We start from the raw sequence: 23,852 nt of genomic DNA, 5'->3' as shown, positions 1-23,852 counted from the left end.
ACTTTCTAACTAAAAAAAAAACATTTTATATTTTATCGTAAACTAAAATAACTGAGTTTCATTCTACATTTTAAACCAACACAAATACTGAAAATACACCACAACCCTATAGCACGACTCGTGTTTGGAATATTGAACGGTTTTACATAAGATTTTCCCATTTTAACCAAGGTATATAGATGTTAATTATTTAATCGAAAAAAAAATAACATATTACAGCGCTTCATGAAATGAAGTATAGCGATGATTTTAATGAAATTGTGTTTTATTATAATATATGTAGTAGAATATTATAGTGAACTACATCAAAAGTTGACTTCTAATAATTGTTAAGATTGTGTTGATATTTCGTTTGAACATACAAACATTTGTACCTATGTCAAACATAAAAGTCATGTGTAAAATAAAAATCAATAAAATAATATAATGTACACGTTTAAAGTTTATTTGATCATTTCATTTTTGTTTATTTTTATTAGTAACACACTAACTCGCGTTTTAAATAACATGTAATATTATATGAATATGACAGACTGCATTTCATCGATAAAAGTAATGTAATTTAATTTCATTAATACAATAATTGTAAAAAAAAGTAATTTTATAACTATTTTTCTAGTGAAACGAGTCACGTTTTTCCATTATTTTTAAAACAACTGCAGTATGTATACCTCATATATAATTAATGGTTTATTTTCTAAATGTTATTATTTTAACTCATCAACCTTGTCGTAAACTATTTACAATTTGTTTAGGTAACAATTTGTTTATATGTCTTCTCTCTTTAATCTTTATACTTGCGGTCGACTGCTTGGCTACCATACCTGCAGGTTCAAAGTTATTTGGTAAAGCATGTTAAAATAATGAATACAAACGACTTCAAATAAAACATCCATTTAGGAGAAAAAGCGAAGACTTGAAAGTTTTCACGGTAAAAAAGAACACATCAAACATAAATTATATTATAGCTTTATAACAGCTTATATTTTTATTATTTTTTCTTTACATAGTTAAAAAAAAATTAAACAAAAAAATTCCGTAAGTACACGAATGCAAATACTATTTGTGATTACGTTATGGAAATCATCATAATAATTTGCATATGAAAATTGCACTAGATCAGCCCTGATAATCCGAGAAAATTTGGTTTTCTCAATTACAATTGTCTTAATTAATAATAATAAAAATAAAAAAAAAAAACAAACTAAACAAACCTAAACAAATGTCAACAGTACACAAATATTATCATACTAATATTATTTTGGAAAATTCATTACAATACAATTAAGTTAAAATTGGTAAATAACTTAAATGTTTGAAGTGTCTTACGAATAATCGACATTCATTATAAAATATCTAATACGTTTTTTTAATCTTGAAAATAAAAACATAAACCAATTTATATTGAATTCAGCAGTTATACATAACAAATATATATATAATACAAAACGAAGGCACTTCGGCACTGTGTACGCCGTACATCATACATTATGTAAAAAATTTGAATTTGTTGAGAACATAATATTATATTATTGTAAATTGTAATATACTAGAGTATAATCGGATAATATTGAGCATTAAAGTATAGACCAATTTATGTAAGGTTAACTCATCACTGGAAATATCTTAGGAAATGCAATATTATTTTTATTTTCAGAACAGTTAATTATAGTAATACGTAAAATAGCATGTTATTAATTTTTTTTTTAAGTTTTAAATGCCATATATTTCCAGAGATATTGCCTGACAATAGAATTGCCCCGTATATTGTTTTCATATGTAGTTATTAAATATTACTTACGTTATAAGTTGTAATTTCAAACCATTTACGATCGATCCGTAATAAACTAATTTCGAGAACCATTTAAAAAAAAATAGTAATAATAATCAACAGAGAACTATAATATTTCATACATTATACAATATAATATGTTAAACTAAACTAATTACTATACATACAAATATTATATTAATAATGTATAGACAAAAGTGGCGTAATAGAATATTTAGGTAAAACAATAGTACAAATAATAACAAAAGCTCAAAAAAAAAAAAATAATAATAATAAAAATAAGAATGACCATCAGCTTTCCAACCATGCAAACAATTAAATAATTAGTACCTATACGTAACAATACTGATAAATCCAACGCGAGAAAAACAAGTTAGGGAAACAGCGAAATCGATGACTTTTGGAATTTACCATAATTTGGATACCTAATATTAAATAATAATGTATTTTTTTGTATTTAGTCGACTCGACGCAAATAGACACAAACACGATTTGTATCATAAAATAATATCTTATAATAGATTGAACTTAATGTTGTGTTTTGTAAAGCGAACATGCGCGGACACCATATAAATGTACATTACACATGTAGTTTAAACGCTTGACGGTAATATTACCGTTTATACAGGGCGTCCGTATGTATCCATTTACAAACATCTTGAACACCCTGTACGTGTAAAGTGGACGGACTTTGCCGTCGGCACGAACGGTGCTGCTCAGCACTGAGCGGACGACGAACTATTGTTGTTGTTGTTGTTGTTGCCGGGGCCGGGGCTGTGCCGGCCGGCACCGTGCGACTGGGCTCCGTGGCAGTGGGCGCAGTGCATGCAAACCGCGCAGTTTCCCAACTTCTGAGCCAGCACGGCCCGGAACTTGAGCGCCGGTCCCAGCTTCATGTTCATGGTGCCGGTCAGGTGATCCTCGCTGAGCAGTGGTAACGCTGTCCCGTCGATCGACTGCTCCCGGAAGCACTGGAAAACGTTGAAAACACGAGTAGGTTAATATATGCAGACTTACAATTTCATAATATTATATTATGGTTATTAGAATTTTGTATCAACACAATTTTTTGTTTTATATGAGTCTATATAACGTCAAATAGGTTTGACTTTTCACTAATAGATTTTTATTATGATAAAGACTATACACTCGAAAATTGTTTTTCATTATTTTGAAGCGTCGTATTATTATCTCTGCATAAAATCACTTTAAAATCTGACGAAATGTCTTTATCTTTTTTATATTCCTACTTAATAACGACTACCTAGATCCCACTACCAAATTAAATACTTTAAAGACCGATAAAATTGAACTTTTATATGAACTACACTAATTACACTGACTTATAGGAATATTGTTATCTAAACTTGCAATATTAGGGTATGAACATATTGTGATATTAACTTTTTACGTCATCCATTTTAAAATCAAGTTAAACAATAATTATTAGGTACTATATATATAACTTTCACCATTGATGTATTGAGATTCTACCAAACCAGTTAATATGTCGTATGCTATACCGTACAAGAAATAAAGATGACACGTACGTATTATTATGTTAAGTAATATTATTACAGGTATGACTTGTCTCGTTGCAATGCCGGTTCTTAATATCTAATCACCTGCGAGTGTTAGTATAATATTGTAAATTTGTAAATAATATAATATGGTAACTACACTTCTACAACCAATACAAATATAATATATAATATTGTTATATATTATGTATGACCTAACGCCTCTGATTATTGGCACATCGTCTGCCACCGCCGGTCTTTTACGCCCAGTGCAAGGACGAGGTGACGTTAAGACGCGATATTAATAAAATATAAATTATTATTATTATTATTTATTATTATTACGCAGAGCACGATCTCATTGGAACGATCAGATTTTATCAACGGTGTACTTATATTATACATACGTACAATGTACATAGACACACACGTGGCATTGTATAATATGATAATTTTATATTTCGAATAGAATTATAATATGTATTTAGACTCAAGAGATATACTGAGTGCCGCCGAACATTTTGTTCATTTTAAACGCAGTATAGCTATGTATATTATCCGTATAGCTGCATCCGAGTTCCGTTCGAATAACCTTTGTAATTCCTAAGGAAGATTTTCGGACCAGTAAATGACGGAGAGCAAGGAAAAATAATGAGTTGGAAAGACACTTCCAAAGACAAATCATATTGGACATGATTTGCATGAGACGAAAATTCTTGATTTTGACGATTTTTGTTAAAACTTGAACTTTGAATAATCATAAAAATCACGCATATACGTATGTTTAGTATTTTTAAGCTGCTATTATACAACTTACAAGGAACCTTGTATTAAAATGTCAAGCTCGGAAACTAAAACGTAGCTGATTTATGGAAACATAATATTTATTTAGAAGCATAATATATTTTAATGATACAACTTCTACGGATTTGTCGCGTGGTATATAATCATAGTTCATAAACAAACCGAAAATTCTAAATTCGCAGCCACTGACGACAGCCGCGTGCACGTACCGTAGTAATATATTTTGTATCATATTAAAAATATAATTTTACCGTATTATTTGTGTGTTTTGTTCACTTCGTATACATAATATATACCTAGAAGTATAATATGGAAAAACGGACGCGGACAACAATGTTATAAGACTATAATATAATGCACAACTCTTTACTGGCTGTAATACATATTAGTATGCCTGTGCAGCTACACTATAATATAGTCACTACTATACGTCTATATACTACCACTATCATGGTTGATACCACTACTACTACTCATACCACTCGCACACTACCACGTTTATACTACTACTACAACTACTACTTCTACTACTACTACTACTGTTGCACCGAACGCGCGGCTTCCTCGTTGGCTATGATATGTACGTGCGACGGCCACACGTCTCTCACGGTGAAACCATCACGTCTGACCTTTAACACTGACCTCACGAGATCAAGGACTGCCGTGGCCGGACGGGTGTGCGTTGTACACATGTGTGCGTGCGCGCCCGCGCGCGTGTGTCTGTGTGTGTGCGTGTGCGTGTGTGTGTGTGTGTGTGTGTGTGCGTGTGTGTGTGCGTGTGTGTGTGTGTGTTCTCTCCTCAAAAGTTCGACGTGCGGCGGCGGAGGCAAAAGGTAGAGGTCACATTCTTCGTTCCGCTCGCGGGGCCCCGAGCTACGGTCGATCGTCGTCGTCGTCGTCGTCGTCGTCGTCGTCGCGCCGTTGTCGTCTCTCTGCCGCCGCCTTTAGGACCGATCAAAACCAGATCGGATCAACCGGTTCGTATATGCGTAGTGTGTATGCATTATATACCGTCGAAACTCAAAACTAGTCTTTACCATATACCTATTATAGCGTAGTATATTATATGGCAGCGGCGGCGATTAGATCCACCGCGCACCGCCGTCAGCTGGTTCCTACCGTTGCCCAATCACTTATTTTTTTTCATTATGTTTTTTACTGTCAAAATCCGAATTCGACCACACAAAACAAAAAACAAACCGCCTCTAAAAAGAGAACTGGTCCGGTCGCCTTTTAGTTATTTTAAGTATGCTTACACGTTTTTCTCGCATTGTTGTGTATAGGTAGTTTGAAAACAAACTAAATAACAATATTATAGTATTTTTTTAATTTTTTTTGCTTCTTTTATTTGGTATTTTATCACGTTTTGTCACAAACATTGTTGTCGTTACATTTATTTAAGAAAATAAATACGATTTGGGTTTGAGTTTGACCGCTGACACGTCGAAAATATGTATAATAACTGAACGCGAGTTTGCATTAAATTATCTACGTATATATAGTTATATTATATTTAAAGGTTAGTACTTATAGTCCAAATAAGATGGAGGGAAATTTGTTTCACGGGATGGTCTAAAGGCCGGACCCCCCCCCAAAAAAAAAAACTTATAGTCCAACTACTGGATGCTTATTAACAGTAAGCATTCATTATTTTCATTATTTTGAAACTGATTAATGGTTTTAAAAATATATTTGTTTCATATTTAATAATTCATAATTAATAAGTTATTAAAAAACTATATTTTTTTTTAAATAATTATATTTTTTGAGAATATTGCTTTATAAAAATCAAATTTCGAATAAGTAGTTAAGTTGTAATATATAATTATTTATATGCATCATTTCAGTTTTCAATAGAGGGGGACAAAAGTTTTTACCAGCCCAAATGGTTAACTTAAAAACAACCACTCGCAATACCATATTTACATATTGTATTCCCTTTCATTGATAAATACGTGCATAAACCGGGAACCGGCCCATTGGGCTGCTTTTAAAATCAGACAAGTGCAAATGCCCACCTTTCCACCCCTCAAATGACGCCGCTGATTATTCAAACTAGGTTATAAATCGAGATTTAAAATTTATCACGTAAATATCTGAACAAGGGATAAAATGACTAAGTAATTTTTCGGGGCACGTGTAAAATACCTACCACAACAATGACAATAATAATAATAATAATAATAATATAATAACGCGTGGGTTAGTCACTTCTGCGAACAGTGGCGGCGAATGTAATAATGACGATATTGCGGTATTTTAAAGGAGGAGTTCGTTAGCAGCAAAAAATAAAAACTAAACAATGGGATTGTAAATTATTGTCACTGATTCGGAGGAAGCATCAGCAATAAAACGCACTCGGGATGACTGTGATTTTTTTTTCCAAATACGATTTCCGTCCGATAGAATAATATTATTATATACTAACGACGACAGTAAAACCTATAATGGCTGGCCACTGTGCTAATGATGTGGCAATGGGTACGTGCGCGGTGGCCGCATGCAGATTGTCAAGAGCCGAAAAATACGTAGGACCTACCTATCTGATTTTAACTGTGCATGTTTTGTTAATATAATATATTATAGATGTAATAATAGTTCCCGAAGAAAACTATACTGTATTATATCGACGGTGTTTAGAAACCAAATAAAACCGTAAAAAAAATCAACTTTTCGGTTATAAATATTACAATGTCCGTTTTTACACTATATGGAAATTCAAAAACACAATTTTGAATTTAAGTTGGTCCGTGCACTTTTGCTAATGTTTTAACTAATCACCGTCGATATAGAGGTCAACACTACGGCGGCGAAGTTCAAAAGCCGCGCTCGATTGCCTTGCTCGACCATTCCCTCTGGCCTCTACTACTGTTTTTTTATTTTATTTTTTCGTTTCTTTTTATCATTCAACGCAGCGGTTGTCCGTTCAATTGTATTGTGCGCGAAATGAAAGAAAAAAAAACGAAACAATCTAAATGGATATAAAAAATTAACGTTTTTCACGGTCCGGCGTGTATTATTATTAGTGTACGCACGACCGCCCGTCGTCGTCGTCGTCGGTCGTGGTCACTGGTCACTGGTCAGCGGGCTGCATTTTTTTTAACGTTTGTAACTTTGTACTCACCCCATCCCCCTCCCCCCACTTCACAAAACTGATTTATTTCTCCTTTCATTTCATCGAAATATCATTCAATATTATATTATTGTTACGAGTCGCAGGAAATACATTGTGTAAATGTTACGCATGACAGTATAGAGGTTTTTATTTTTCAAATGTATATAGGTAACAAGAAACTTCAGAAAAAAATTACACAATTGGTAATGAATGACGGACTTTTAACAACAATGATCGTTTATTCTAATATTTACCAAATCTCGTTTGTAAAAGTCCAAACTATACAACATTCAATCGGGGTTTGACTATTTTGTGCATCCTAGATTTGACCGAAATCGATCGAACGTTTACCCACAGTAGTCGGTGAAACCTAGGATTTACCGGTAAAACCTAGGTTTAACCGGTATTCGTATTTTTACAGTAATATATATATATATAATAGAATATCAGATACCTGCTGGCTACTTAGTGGTACAGCATGCGTGTGCGTGTGCAGTGTATATCATGTATTCGTGTATAACGTGACCCCAGAACGACCCGACGCATATCTGTCTAAAATAAAAATATAAAATAAACCTCCTCCGGACCGGCGTAATAATAATTATCGCCAACTCCCAGCACCACACCGGGACGGGGCCACACCTATACGGAGTGAGTGCTGCGCAGAGTGTTGGAGAGAGACCTGTACAGAACCACACCACCACCACCACCACCACCACCACCACCAGCAGCAGCAACAACTACAGTGATAGGTCACAACGATATTATTATATCCATCGACTTCGGAAGAGATCGCGTGCCAGCCTCCGGGGGTCGTCGGGCACGCGCGGACCGTGTAATTTTCGGTGCAGCGATCGCGGGGCGCCGCCGCCTCCCCCGCAGCAGCGAACGGTGGACTTACGTGCGGTCAACACGCCGAGTAAAACGGGATACGCTGCGCTCGCATTGTCTTTCGGGAAACCCGCCCCGGGCCCACGCCATGTATGCATTATATATATATTATTATTATGGTAAATTATCGTATTGTTCTCGTTGCGCGTGCGTTTTGCGGTAAAAAAAAGTAAACTTATTATAATAATTATTATTATTATTATTATTATTGTGTTCATCGGTTTTCGGCGCCACCGGCAAACTATTTTAAACGGTGAAAAATCGGGCGAATCGCCCGATATCCACCGCGGCCAGTATCGAATAGGTATTTTAGGTGCACTCGTTGCACTTTGTATAATAATATGTCCGACCGGTTTCGATGACCCGATAAATACGAAATAAAAAAAAAATATAAGACTGCGGTATTTTCCACGACATCCGTGTGCCAAATTACGCATACTTTTATAACTGTCGTAAATTTATTTGGAAATGCCATCTGGTTTTTAAATCATTGGCGGCGGCGGTGGCAATAGGTTGGCCGCGCCGGAATTTTCTAGTAATAAATCTTTATGGAATAATAATAATTGGTAGTTTATGCGCGTCTGAGTAAGGCTCACCCGCCACGATTTATAAAGTTTCATCGAAAAATTTCTCGATTTATTATTTTTAATAATAATCCTGTGAAATAGCATGGTCGTCAGCAATTAATGTTCGAGTAGAGTTCGATCCGAACAGCAGAAGGGTCGAAAAACGAGGATAAATATATGAATAGGTTTTGTTTCAGAAATTAATTCGGTCGTGCGTACTATCTCCACTCACGAAAAATATAATGTGATAATATAAGATCATCAGTTAGATTTCATTCGATATGATATTTTCTTATGACTTATACATAATCATATAATTATTATGACCACGCTACTGCAGCATAATATCCGACAGAAAATTACAGTCTCCAGTCTAACGATACGTGTTCGAAGCCTGCAAAGGAGGATCAAATTATGAACAATTATCCAGTTAGTTTGTTTAAAAGACATACATCACCTCGGCCGATCACGCCCATTTATTTTTTAACAAACATTTTTTAGTATGTAATTTGTAAGATTTCATAAGACCATTTATGAATTACATACTTAATTATGCGGCTTAGTCAAAATTATAAAAACATTACTTGCACCTATAATATGATGGGCGGTGCTGCAAGCTAGTAACATCACTCCCGAGTTGAGTCCAGAATTCCTGACCATGTTTTTTTGAGAATACCGAAATAACAGTGCATACTCATGTAGTAGTCGCAAATGTAAACAGTTGTACGAAATCATATAAATTTATAAACATTGAATGCCAGTTTAATATTTTTTGAAAATGTGTGACGTATACATGTATACACGTGCACTTGCTTGTTAAAAAGTTAATTTCTTCTCCGATTCATCCGAACCCTTACTGCGTATGATCACGCGTCGGTTATATAATATAAGATCGGTCAGGTGTATAGTTCACGTCAGTGATGTCATTTGAGAGTAAGGGTGAAAGACCATTATTGCGATCACGTTAGGGTGGATAAATTGGATAAAGTTCGAAGGCTGTTATTTCGAGTATAACAGTTGCAGTAGGTATACGGGGACGGTTTGCTGAGGAGAGGTTAACGCCGAACGGTTTACAAAATGTTATCCTGAACCCTTAGCCTTGGGCTGTATACGTAGGTACAATGACTTCAATTTATATACGTAATACGTATTTCTATATCTAATTCGTGCAATATATATAATATTATATATATTACACAAGTTGATTGACAATAATAAGTTTTACTGCATATATCCGCACTCTGCTGAAATTTTGTCACGAATTGATTTCATGGTCCTATGACATTTAAAGGCAGGTCAACCCTTCCTATTTTGACCCACGCTGATGGTGTTATCTGACTTTGTGTGGTGAAGCGGTCCACATCATAATAAATTAAATCTACGAAATAACGATTTTTGTTTTGAATTTCTCCGTATAAATTAAGGACAAATTTATTCAAATATGCAGATGAAGTAAGCATTGGTCAACATTATAATGGTGATACAATAACTACATTAGATTATATCATTAATATCTGCAGCTTTCGGGAATCTATACACTTTTCATCAAAATGTCATTATTTTCTAATCATTATTTAATTAACGTACACGTTTACTATTATGTTAATTAGATCATACTAAGGTGTGTACTATGTATTTGATTAAATTTATCGCACTAATAATATTGCTGTTAATCAATAATAATCTAACTATACCTATAGTAACAACAACTATAATATTATTATAAAATTGCGTTTTTTGATAACTAAAAAAAAAAAATTGTAAGTATCTCAAAAATATAAGATACAATATAGAGTATTCCCATTTACTGTCTTATTATTCATTTTATCTTATTCATGGGTATATTTTGTCATTTGATTTTTGACCCAAGGATTATTTTATTATTTTTATTCCGTGCGCCGCTGCAGGCGTAACTTTGAACTCGCCGGCTTCGGAAGAGAATAAAACGTAAAAGACCTAATTTCAAAATGTGCATGTTCTGCCGTCAACAGACTGCTAGCTGCGTTAAAACAAACGGCTTTTACATGGTTAATGACAAAAATATATCCACGATAAACATTTTACACTGCCACCGCCGCCGGTCGATCGTTTCCCCAGAGGAATAGACAAGCCGGCCCACAAGCTCCTATATTATATTTTATTGTATAAATAATAATAATATAATATATAATACGGTGAACGGATTACAACGCGGGACTGTGCGATAGGGTGGAGAGTTCAAGGTTTTCGTATGCACAGTTTTTCACGGTAGGTAACCTTCACGCGAATAGTATAATATTGTTTGTATCTCTTTGTGTGTCAGTCATCTGCTGGACACTCATTGTTCGTCCGCGTTTCCGAAGACGATAGTTTTTTCACATGTTTTTTTTTTTTTTTTCAAAACCGCAGCGAACCATGACGAATTCCCATTGGGTTTGTTCTGCATTTGGTCAGACGTAAAGTTGGTTTCGGTTACATTCACACACACACACACACATACAGCTAGCTAGCGAGTGCGAGCGCACCACACACGTATTAAATATTTTATGTCGATCGAATATTATTATTCGTTATTCGCACAATAATTATTATATTATATAGCCCGTATCTGCATCTCCCTGCACGGTCTTGCATCTCAAATTTCACATAAAAAAAAAAAAAAAATACCAAAACAAAGTATATGCGATATAAAAATCTACATCCTTGTCCCGGGGGGGTTACGTTTATATGCGCCGAGGTCAAATCCGAAAACGAAAAAAATAATGTAAAGGCGTGGGCATCATCCCGGTGGGCGTTCGATATACATATTATAATATTATTATCTTTACGGTTGTTTTTTTTTCTTCCGATGACCCGGCTGACCCGAGATCTGGTTCTGCCGACCTCCGGGCACCCATTCCGGACCGCTGTGCCGTCGTCGGTCGGCCCACGGTGATGTTGTTGCGGTACACTTATCCTCCTCTTAACCAGCTCGTAATCATAGTACGTACATCGGTGTATACAATAATAATATTATGTACGATTATATTATATTACGTACACGCGATCGTGTACAAGCTGCACCGCGCGTACAGCGTGATCGACAATCTGAACGAATAATATTATTATAATAAGCCGCATAAAAATGTCATTGTCGAACGGTATAATAATACAATGTAATATGTACCTGTACGGCTGTACGTCGTATAATATGGTAGGTATGCTATATATGCGTATTGAAGAACAGTAATATTGTTGAAAAATACCATCGCATCCACGCGGACTTGGTGTACACAACGCGTTCTTATCAATGTGACATTAACGCTTTATTACGAACACAGCCATGAATGTGTGATGAACACGTTACTATATACAAATATCAAAAACGACATCGATACGACGCATACAATTATTAACGTTAGATAAACGACGTCAACCTGTGAACGCTCGTTTCACCTCGTGGGCGCGTACCTATATTATGCGCGACAAGTGTGAGTCGTAAAACCGTGGGTACATATTGTTTGATATATATTTATGTGGAGAGGTGTCTGTTGTAGGTATCTCTTTATATTTTTTATCGCCGGATAAGCCAGTTAGTTAGTTAGTCGAAATCAAATATTAAACTTTCCGGAAAATGATGTCACCGAGTAAACAATACACAGTATACTCTCGACGCGGTGTACATACAACGATAATAATAGAGGTGTGTACGTGCAGCGTATGAGGTGTTGTTATAAATACAACAGTGCAGTACCATATAATACGTAATAGGTACGTGTACATTATAGTGTGTGCTGTGTGCAGTGCAGTGTAGGTAGGATATATTATGAGTTTCGTGTATAGGTTATATATACGGTATATACGGTCACAGCGGTGTGTTCGCCGACGTCGCCACTGCCACTGTCGACAGACGTCACGAAAAGAAATAACAATAATAATAATAATAATAATGAAAAAGGCGCAGCGCTCATTATGGTAAAACACCGATGACTTGTGACCCGTAAACGACCTTGCCCGCCGTCGACATGGTAGGCGGTTAATGGCGACCCGTGCGTGTGTTGCATGCCCTCCCCTCTTAGCTGCTTGGCCGAGGACGACGAATACAAATAATGATAAATGAAAATAACTATAATATAAAAAAAACAGGTGTGTGCGTGTGTGTGTGTGCATCTGTTGATCTAGAATATTATTATAGTGGTCTGGATGTGACGAACAGAAAAAAAAAACCGAAGAAGTCTCCGGGGCTTTGGCGGAGGGAATTCGATCCGGATTTATACGGCCGGTCAGAGAGTTGAGACTAATAATAATATCGTTTTGCGGACGATCGTCGCGGCAGGCGCAGCGCGCGGTTTGGCCACGTCGCAGAAAAGTCGCCGCTCGAGACCGCTTTCGGACTACCGTCGTCGTCACTATATATATATATAGTAATAATAATAATATTATGACATAAATATCATTATGTGTCGTCGGTGGACGACCCAAAACGCGTTTAATGTATCGCAATGAGACGGCTCTCGGTGTATAATATGTGTTATTAATTATTAATTTGTTCGATCAGTTCGGAGAAACCACACGTTACAGCCGGGCAAAGAGTGCGATACGGTGCAGACACGGTGCAGAAAAAAAAATAGCGAGTCTGCGTCGTGTGAAGGCTAAGTGCAAATGTGGGGTGAGTGAGCGACGAGGCGATTTTTAAGCAATTCAATTTAAAGAGAAATATTTATTTTACAAAAAACGAGTAAGACTGGTTCCTTCAAAACAGCTAGTGTGTGTGCGTCGATGTCAATAAAAAGAAAAAAAATATTTCTTTAGACGACTTATACTCGTAATATAATAAGTTAATAAACTATACATCACATATGCGTAATACGTATGGTACCTATATACAGGATGATCATCTTATCAGTTATCACTATAAACAATAATTTTGTAGGCGAATTTGTGAAGATTTTTGTTGAGCCCCACAAAGAATTTGTGCAAATTCAATTAACAAAACTTAAGATTCTTACAATGTTATAGACAAACTAACAACTAGTTATTTATCGAAATTATCGAAATTAATTAAAACAAATCTTGAAACCATATTAATATACAGTTTATCAAATATATTATGCTCTTCTAGAAGACAGCTGTACCTATAGGTACGCTGTAACGAAGCGGTTAATATCAATACCATATATATACGATATACATGTATTACATTTATATATTATATATTTATATACCAGTTTTAATATTCAACGCACGACCATCATGGTGTTCGGTTTGAAATGTCCACTGCCGATTACGAAAAAAAAATAAAATACGAGACCGTTCGAGAAGCCGTTAAAATGTCCGACAGCTTCTTCGCTCCGCGCTTTCCTAACGAGTCGTTAACCTAATTAACTTAGAAATTACATTGCGGTGCGAAGAAAATATTTGTCGTATTTACTATAAATATAATATTATACACGCTATTCAACATTTTTACCAAAGCCCCGAACACACGTTCCTATTAAATTGTACACATATATCATACCAAATACAATTAATACTGTTTAATTTTTCTTTTAAAGTTTTGAATTGGTATAGCGTATATGGACATAAAACATAGTATAACACAATCATAGCTGAGTAAATTCAAGATAGACAATTCCATGTAATTAAAACATAATAACAGGCCGCAATGTGAAATAGGTAAGTAAACGTAGACTAACATTGTGTGTAAAAAATCAAATACAAAAATATCGATGGCTTAGTGCACAGTGCATACGCGCTAAACATATTAGGTATATTATAAATTCACCATTTTCCAAAATATACCATCATTAAAATGTACCTTCTATAGTATTGAAATAATTGAAACATCTTTGTCGTATAATATAGATAATATGTATTTTATTTATACTTAGTTGTCAACATTTCAGTCAATGTAATAAAATGTGTAATAATATTTGTGCGTTAACTGCTAACTGCTAACTGCTAACTGCTAACTGCTAACTGTATCATAAATTGTGATTAATATTCTTCTGATGTTTATGTAAAATGCGACAAACCATGATTCTTATATAGAAATTAGATATCATATAGGCATGCCGTTAACAATCAACGAATAAAATAATATAAGATTTGGCTAAACGTACATAAACGTACAAAATGGTCGACCTTAACCCAGAATTGGATCGTGCCAAAACGTCTGGCTGAGCTTTCAGCCGCCGTTGTTCACGACTAAAATTAATGTTTTCGGCTCTTGCCAAATGCCGGTTGACGAGAAGCGGTGCAATTGCACAGGTGACGCGTGAATCAGCGTCGGACAAACTGCCACAGCGACAGCTTACTACCACAGTACCATCACCGTCCACCACTCGTCACAAAAATATACCATTATTGTGGTAAGAGGAATCATTCATATAAATAGGGCGTTAGACATCTTAATTGAGAAATCAAATTACTGCCATAAAAAGAAAACGCTGATTGGACCAAATTGTTTTTATTTTTTATCACTTTTACGTAAAAAAAAAAATACTGCCATCTTAATACATTTTATACGGACCATTTTCATATTTTAATGACTCTAATAACTTTTTTCGTAACAGTGATACACTGAAAAAATAAAAGCAATTATAATATTATACAGCCAACTTTTTCCCATAGTTTCTTATCTATCAATGTAGCTTTCCCGCGCCGAAACTGTTTAACGAGGGAACTAACAATAGTATCCTGTACGGTACTTTAAATTCATACTTAAATATAATATTATTATTTTTTATTTATTTAACATTTCATACGTATTTCATCCATTAAAGTATTAAACCACTAAGAAACTGCAAGTATATGAGGCACCCTATCATAAAACAAAATATAATATGTACTATCGACGAAAGTTATGGTAAAAATAGATGAAATATTGAAATAGATATAAGATGAAAACTTTTCACGAAATTCAATACGAAATACATCACGTATATTGTATAATAGTACTATAATAGTAGGTACACCTATCTAGTGTATTATAGCTTATAACAATAATATATTATAGCTCATCGGTTAACCTACTACCATTGCGCGGATGAGATCATAATGGTATTTATTATATAGACGTCCGGATGATAATATTATTAAATTACCACCTGTGGTGAGACTTGCAGCAATAGCGAGACTCACGGCTCACGCATCGGCTTTTTTACACATGTAAAATTGAAAAATCACTTTTCACCGGACGGCTCGATGGCGCCGTCCATCGGAATACGGACCGCGTGGTTACCGTGGTACATAATATATGCGCAGCACTATATTAATTCATATACATAATAATATAAACCGTATACTGCAGTGGACTCGATAGTCGATCGTTTTCTACGACTCGGACGGACACTATTACGACAATATAATATATACATATAGGTGTATGATGATCACCGGTCGTGACCTGGTATGTATATATATAACGATATGCACACATAATTCGCACCGTACTCGGTTCGTGTGTGCGTATATATATAATAGTATAATATACATATATAGACCACATTCGACATTCGTGTCCAATACGAAGTCTCTCTCTCTCTCTCTCTATCTCTCTCTATCTCTCTCTCTCTCTCTCTCTCTCTCTCTCTCTCTCTCTATCTCTCTCTATCTCTCTCTCTCTCTCTCTCTTGTATAATATTGTGCACTATATATAGGTTCAGATTTCGCTCGACTTTAAGCCGCTCCCGTCACGCCGCGTTCCGCCGACCACGAGGACTTATCCCCTCCCCTCCCCCCTAAGGGGTACAGATGACGGGGAGACCACCGCCGCGGCAGCAGCCACCGTCCATTAGTGTGCTCTAATCACGCGGAATATCTGTGCGCGAGAAAATTGTCGGCGTAACGATTTAATTGAAACGTTTATATTATTATTATTATAGAGGGCGGTGGACGGCACGCGAGACCACCCGGTCATTGTTGCTTTATATTATATTTATATATTGGAATAGGTAATACTCGGTGCATACACATACATTATAATATATTATTATAATACTGCGCGCCATGTGCATCATATGCACTTTCCCGGCACAAGTATTTTAATTTTAATTAAAAGTCCAACTTACTATTGTCGCATTAGCGATAATAATAGCATGGTATTTTTCGGCTTATTATATTTATTGCTAAAAATATTAGTTTATTATCTTCGTATTTCCTGATTTAACATATTTTAAGTGCATATTTGATATGATCAATGTAGTAAATGAATACATTTTTGTTTATAAAGCGCATCACAGCCTAGTATATATACATGTTACACGTAAGTACATTGTTATAGGTACATCAAAGTTTGAGCCTTAAGTATAATAATATTATATACAAGGTCAGTCACCAAGAATGCTCAAACCCATGTATCCCTTAAATAATTAATTAATTTAAATTCTGACTTTTGGCATTTTAAGCGTAAAGACCATAATTTCGAGTATTTAGGTTTTTATACAATTTACGGTGTGTCCTAGTTGTGGTGTTAAAAACATTTCTTTTTTAAATGAAAACCAACCATTTTTACTGTAAATAGTTAAGAAATTAATTTTTTTGAAAATGTAGCGAATTTAACATTCGAACAAGTAGTTTCTGAGGTATTAAAATGTATAAAATTAGGATAACAGCCCTTAAAGATGGTTTTACAAGAATATAAAATAAGTTTGATATTGAATCTAGAATTAATTATATTACTCGGACATTTTTATAAATAATAAAATACTCATCGATTAATATTGATTACCAACTACAATTTTCAAATCATCATATCCGCCATATCTTTCAAACCTATTATGATACGGACCTATAATCAGAGAACAAATTTAAATAACTAGTTTGACATTTCATTTAAATTTTATATACATCATGATATTCAAAAAGGTCGTCTTCACCTGTCAATTAAAAAGAAAAAGGATGATTCTTATTTTTAAAAAAAAAAATGGTAAATGGTAAAAAATCTAAAAAATAATATGGAGAACTACTTAAAAACTCCAAAATTCAGGAATTTGAATAAATTCAATATTAAAAGAAAAAAAAATTGGGGTGAGCGTGCAAGGTGGAATCGTCTTGTATACGACGTATCGCCTGTTGCTGCAGATAAAATATGTACACGCCCTATGGTGGCGACTGGTGGAGTGAGTGCAACGGTATCTTATAGTTTTGAATAAAAATAAATAAATCTGTTATTACTATTATAATAATATACACATAGATGACGACGAGATCGTGTCGTGTAGCCGACAAACTATATTATACTATTATTATATATATATGATATTTTTACCCGCATAATTTAATATGTGTGCGTGTCCTGCAGTGTGTGTGTGTGTATAATGTGTATAATGTATATTATGGTATACAATAATATGTTATAGGTCGCGGTGTGAGTCTGCTTTGTATAAATTATACACGAGCACCGCCCACGAAAACGTATACGGTCTGTTTTTTTTTTCGTTTGTTTGTAGAAACTCCTCTCGCGAGACGCAAAACAATTATAATATATTATATACTATATAGGTACCACAGCGTTCTATCCAAACACGACGCCAGATGCCAAACATTTGGACAAGTTTAGCAACGAACAGTGGTCGGAACTGCGTTAAAAAGAATATTATGGATTATATTTTAATTTTTTCAGGACATTTCAAAATGTATTTATAGTGAAATAAATCATAAACATCTTCGAACTAGTGAAATTAATTTAAAATTATACACATCTTACAACTCGTTTCATATTTCGAAAATTTCTCTGCACAATGACAGTTTTTTTAGTTACTCGATGAAAAAATGGTTTGCATAAACGCCGCGTGACATGACACAGTCCTATCGTAACCGAACTGGTTTCTACATAATTACAGTGATTATTATGTAAAAATTAATGTATAGATATGTTGAAAATGTCATTTTAAATGTGGTTTTTAAAGTTTATGTGGGGAATATTAAAAACAACATTTCAAAGGAAGGATTAATTTACAGATACAATTTTTTACTTGTATAACAAACTCAAATTGTATAATAACTTTTAATCGTTTTAAGGTATAATTGGTATACCGTACTAATAAAAAAATACAAAAATAAATAATATTCAGCATATTACCTAGTCAGGGACGGATCAAGGGGGGGGGGGGGGGGGGGGTGGACCAGGGCCCTAGCCTCCAGACATATTTTTTTATAAATATAAATATTATATATTAAATAACTAATAAACAAAATCTAAACTTCATTTCACATTGTCGCTTTATGTATTAAATAATCAATATTTTATTTATCACATTGATTACCTATACCTTCTATTATGACAACAATTTTAGTAAAGTATAATATTTTATGATAATATTGTATTTGTGTTGTAAAAAAATGGTTGTCCCCCCCCCCCCCAGATCTTTGCTCTGGATCCGTGTCTGTACCTAGTACCTATCTACAAATCTACCTTTATATATATATATTATATATAATACCATCGTTTAGATACTATATAGGTAGTACTACACTACTACATAGTATAGTTAGTATAGTAGTGCTGGGATGTTAAAATCGTATTTTAAACTGTTCACCGGACGACCGCACTATTATTGAAGGGAATAGCTAGCTATATGTGATGTAATGATATATATAAGTAATAACAGTATAATCGGTAGTAGGCCGTCATCGATGACCACCCGCCGGCTGACCCGCCGATAATAATATTTAAAGCGCACCTGTGTCTGATTGAGCCGTGTAGTGTATAATAATAATATTATACCCGCGAGATCGAACCATAATAACATAAAATATAATAATATGACGACCGTTTGAAGTGTTTACAACCGTTAGCGATTGGTAATTGGCAATTAATAATTTTGCACCTGACCAATCGTAATATGGGATATTGGATTTATGACGCCCGGCAATTATCGTCGATCACGAACCTGGTCTCCCCGGTGTATAAGACGCATATGAATGGGACACGATGATGAGCGAACGCGGCACACGCGCATTATAATATATATCTACTCAGACTCGAAAATAGCCGACGGAGGCTAATATACATCCACACGGGTACCTATACCTGGTTATACGTCATGGTTTCAGAACGCATAATTTATAACGCGACTCAACATAATATATTATTATTATTAATACCATTACGTTTACTTTCGTCTAAATAGCTCCACCGCGGCGACGGTCTATCGACGTATCGTCGAGTCGACGGGCCAAAACGAACATTTACCGCAGGAAGCGATAAATTAAAATACATTTTTGTTTACAATAGTAATATTTAGGCATGTAAAAAAAAATTGCAATACATTAGATAGGTCCAATGCAACTTTGCAAGTTTCTATTTCTATTTGAATCTGAAAATAGAGGTAGACATTTTTTATTCCAAAATGGATGACTGCTGAATCTCCGACGGAATAAAACGTGCGTAAGTGCGTAACTAACAATGTCAACGCATACTTTCAATTAAAAATTACATGTTTTAGATTTACGTTGTCTCATGTTTTAGTAAAATCGAAAAGAAAAAAATTATTGAAATTCTTCAATTACACAGAGACGATCGTTCTGAATGTATGTTCCCGATGAATGCAAAAATAGTAAATACCATACATTGTGAATTGTTCACAATACATCAATTAAATTTGCTGAGTAGAAGTACAATTATTATCATAATATATCTTGATATAAAAATGTTCGTACATTTAATATGGCATAAATAGATTGTAAATATAGTTTGAAAAAATACGTATCAATATTTCATTTTGTAAGGTAAAAGTAAGTACTAAATAATACACTTCAGCCATAAACAATACGATAATGAGTTTTATTACATTCCACGTTGGGTCATTAAGTTTTTTATTGGTTTACTATCGTGTATATTTTTTTCCTGGGGTAGGTCATATTATTCACTATCAACATTATCTACTGAAAATGTATTTTAAAAGACCATGCTAGTTATAAACATTTAACACTATTAGCGCATTGTACGTGAGATGGAAATTTTGTGCAGAAGACATTTTTATAAATATCTTCAAAATGACTGTATACTTAGTATAGGTGCCGAACCACTTTTATTATAATTCTGGTACACATATGAGCATATTAAACTGAAACCAGTAAAATCTTTAAATCGTAAATTATAGTGATTTCGAGTCATGCGGTATAATATATAATATATAATAGTGAAATTATTCAATTAGATACCTATGCATATAAACAAGAATACAAAATGTATACTCAAATAATTTTAAAATTCATTGGTATAATAAAACTTTGTTAACTTGTAAAAATATATTGCTTGTTATTGAAATTAAATTACTTTGAAAAATGCCTTAAGATAGTACGGAAGTCTATTTAACATAATGTTTACATTTTAAATAAAAATAAGAATTTTTATATCGCTTGGCTTCGTTCTTCGTACCCCTAGGCAATTACATTATAAATATATATTAATATATTACATAATATATCAAAACATATAGAAAGATTCTCATTGTCAATAACAAGTAATTCCTTTTTCCCGTTTATAATTTAATCTAAAACGCACTACTATAATATATATATGTTATTAGTGTTTAAAATCTAACTTTTCTAACAAAAAAGCTCTAGAAGAATATATACTCTGTACCTAACTTAGTCCTCAATTTCAGGTATGATATTATAATGCCAAATACCTACCTATATTTATTTGTAAAGTTACATGCCAGTGGTCCATAACTGATGACGTGTCTTCAAAATGCTCAATGAATGCAATGCTAATAATTATGTGTACTACATATTGTCATCACTCATCGGATAGTTGCACAAGTTTCGATTGTAAAGTACCTATTCGAGTGTTTTGAAGTGGACGGACATAACGTATAATAGATATACAATTCGGTCGTGGTGTTCTTCTTAAACTCATTCCAAAACGAAAATGCGTTTATTGAAAAGAACTGTAATTATATTTTACCGGTGGTTCTTATAACAATAACTCACTATTCGTGCAGCAGGGTGAAAATCTCTTATATGTGCAATTTACGTATAATATGAGTATATTATGACCTTTAGGCAGAACGATATAAGAAAACTCGGGACGGACCTAATGAGCGAACGCACGTCATAAAATATAATCATAATACCATTATTATTCATTGTCCGACGTTAGGATTTCACCGAGTCTATATCGAAAATACGGTGAGAGTATATATTATATTTAACACGCAGTGCAGAGTGGGGGAATGCATAATATTGTTAAAAGTTTTCTCAATTTCTGAGTGAATTGAAAAGAATTTTCGTGATCAACGGATAATAATATTGTTTAGGCCAGGATCCGTCGATTCTCCAGCCACTCGTAAATAAATATCGTAAATTTGTACAGTTTCCAAAATATATACTTTAAAGTGTATATATAAATATACACTCTATGGCGGATGTGTGTGCTGTCGTGTGTAAACATTTTCACCATTTCTATTAGGTATAAGATTCGTTGTATGGAATTCTCACTGCTCAGTGTCTTGCAGCGTTGCTATATATATCATAGGTAATCTGCAAGTCGGAAATATTCGTTATTGCCATTTTTTTTTCTGCGACTTAGGCGCAAAAAACGCGCACGAGTTCTCCGCTGTAGGATCATTAAGATTCGGTCTAAAAATCATCGGAACATAATCGAAATAAGAACGTGCAGACATGTCCGACGTTCAATTCCTATTTTATTATTATACACATATCTATAATATTATATAATACACTGACATGTATAAATAATTATAAATAAATTATTGTTGTACGCCGTAAACCGATTTGGGCTTTCTACGTATTAAAAACGTCACGTAACGGGGTTCAGGGATTGATGAAGTTTAAATGGAAAAAAAAAATAATAAAACGAAAACGTCTATTATACTATATATTTCAGCGCGAGATCTAGTGCAGCTCCACACTATAATAACATAGACAATAGCGGTACTAAATTCAATGCATAAAATATACCCGCAAAACGTTATACTATCAAGAATGGTTGAATAGAAATTCGCTCACTCAAATCGATGTGAAAAAAAACGCATCGGGAAGTTTACAGTGTTTACACCATAATATCATTGACATGGTTCATTGAGGAGATAATTTAACAACGATTTGGACCGGACAACGAATTTCAAGATGATCTATACAACAGCGAATCAGCTAATCAGAGAATCGATGAACTATAGGTATCAGTCCAGAGCTCGGAATTGTATGCACTTCAATAATTATTGTTAGGAAAGAAAATAAATCGAAAAATTCTGATTCGGTACAAATTTGTTAAGTGGTGTCTAGATTTCATAGACATTTCATTATAATGTGCATATTTTTGTTTATTTGTTTTTTTTTTTTATATATAAATGCATAATATAAAAAAACATGTGTTAGTTTCTATTACATATTTTTTGACTTTCTTTATATTTTAAATAATATATAATAAGAAAATAAATTGTTTTTTCAGAAAATGAATAAACTCTGACATTGTTATTCTTGACACGATATAAAAACATTCTTTCTTCTTTCTCTTGGACATTATTTTAACAATTATTTATGTAAAAATATGCTTAATAAAAATAGGTTTATACATTTCTTTAACTACTTGTATTATTGTATATTTCTGATTTCACAGCATGTATTATCGATGGTGCATATTTAATTGCATAATTCAACTTTTTTAAGTGCATGATATTATTTTCCAATTTTATGCGGCGAGTTCTGAGCCCAGCCTATATCTATATTATACGTTTGAATACCCTAAACTCTCCTCGCCTCGTCACGCCTCGACGTTGGATGGTCTCAGTATAAACGCACATTATTTGGAATCTATAGGTATATGCAGTATAAGTAATAAGGTACGAGGCGCGTGCGAGAAAGCGCGGAAAAACGTCGCAATAAATCAAAAATCGCATTGCCAAGAGCGTTATACACGTATGAAAACGTTGTCGTCACGTCCTTGTCTGAGGGATGGAGAATAAGGATAAAAATACTTTTTTTTTTAAAACTAGTTAATTTCCTCTCTCGCTTGTATGTACGCTGTACAGTATATTATACACATACATCGACTTATATATATATATATGTTGACCTCGCGTTAGTTTTGCGTGTGACCTTTCACTTGTCGTCCGCGAGATGTGTATATGTGTGCACACACGTGTGTACGACGAGTGTGTGTGTATCTAGAGCAAACGGCGGGCCTATCGGGGCACGAAAATCGACCGGCTGTCGTTTCGCAACGTTTACCTCTT

General features: G+C 34.1%; 1 protein-coding gene and 1 long non-coding RNA gene across 2 annotated transcripts in view; both read right to left on the bottom strand.

Annotated features, from left to right (window-relative positions):
• Nucleotides 1–953: 953 nt before the first annotated feature.
• LOC132940413 (uncharacterized) overlaps nt 954–23,852 on the bottom strand; it is a 44,542-nt gene continuing 21,643 nt past the window's right edge. Inside the window, 1 exon segment of the mRNA XM_061008010.1 lies at nt 954–2,763. Within this exon segment, the coding sequence (XP_060863993.1) occupies nt 2,509–2,763 (255 nt within the window). The 3' untranslated portion in view covers nt 954–2,508.
• On the bottom strand, nt 2,770–13,768 carry LOC132940414 (uncharacterized). Its single transcript, XR_009664078.1, has 3 exons — nt 11,834–13,768; nt 11,496–11,754; nt 2,770–7,783 (listed from the first exon to the last, which is right to left on the bottom strand). It is a non-coding gene; the product is annotated as an uncharacterized LOC132940414 (long non-coding RNA).

The sequence above is a fragment of the Metopolophium dirhodum genome, chromosome 3 (genome assembly GCF_019925205.1).
Source record: "Metopolophium dirhodum isolate CAU chromosome 3, ASM1992520v1, whole genome shotgun sequence".
NCBI classification, from domain to species: domain Eukaryota; kingdom Metazoa; phylum Arthropoda; class Insecta; order Hemiptera; family Aphididae; genus Metopolophium; species Metopolophium dirhodum.
Note: the sequence above shows the minus strand (reverse complement) of the source record. Positions and strands in the feature narration are given on the sequence as shown.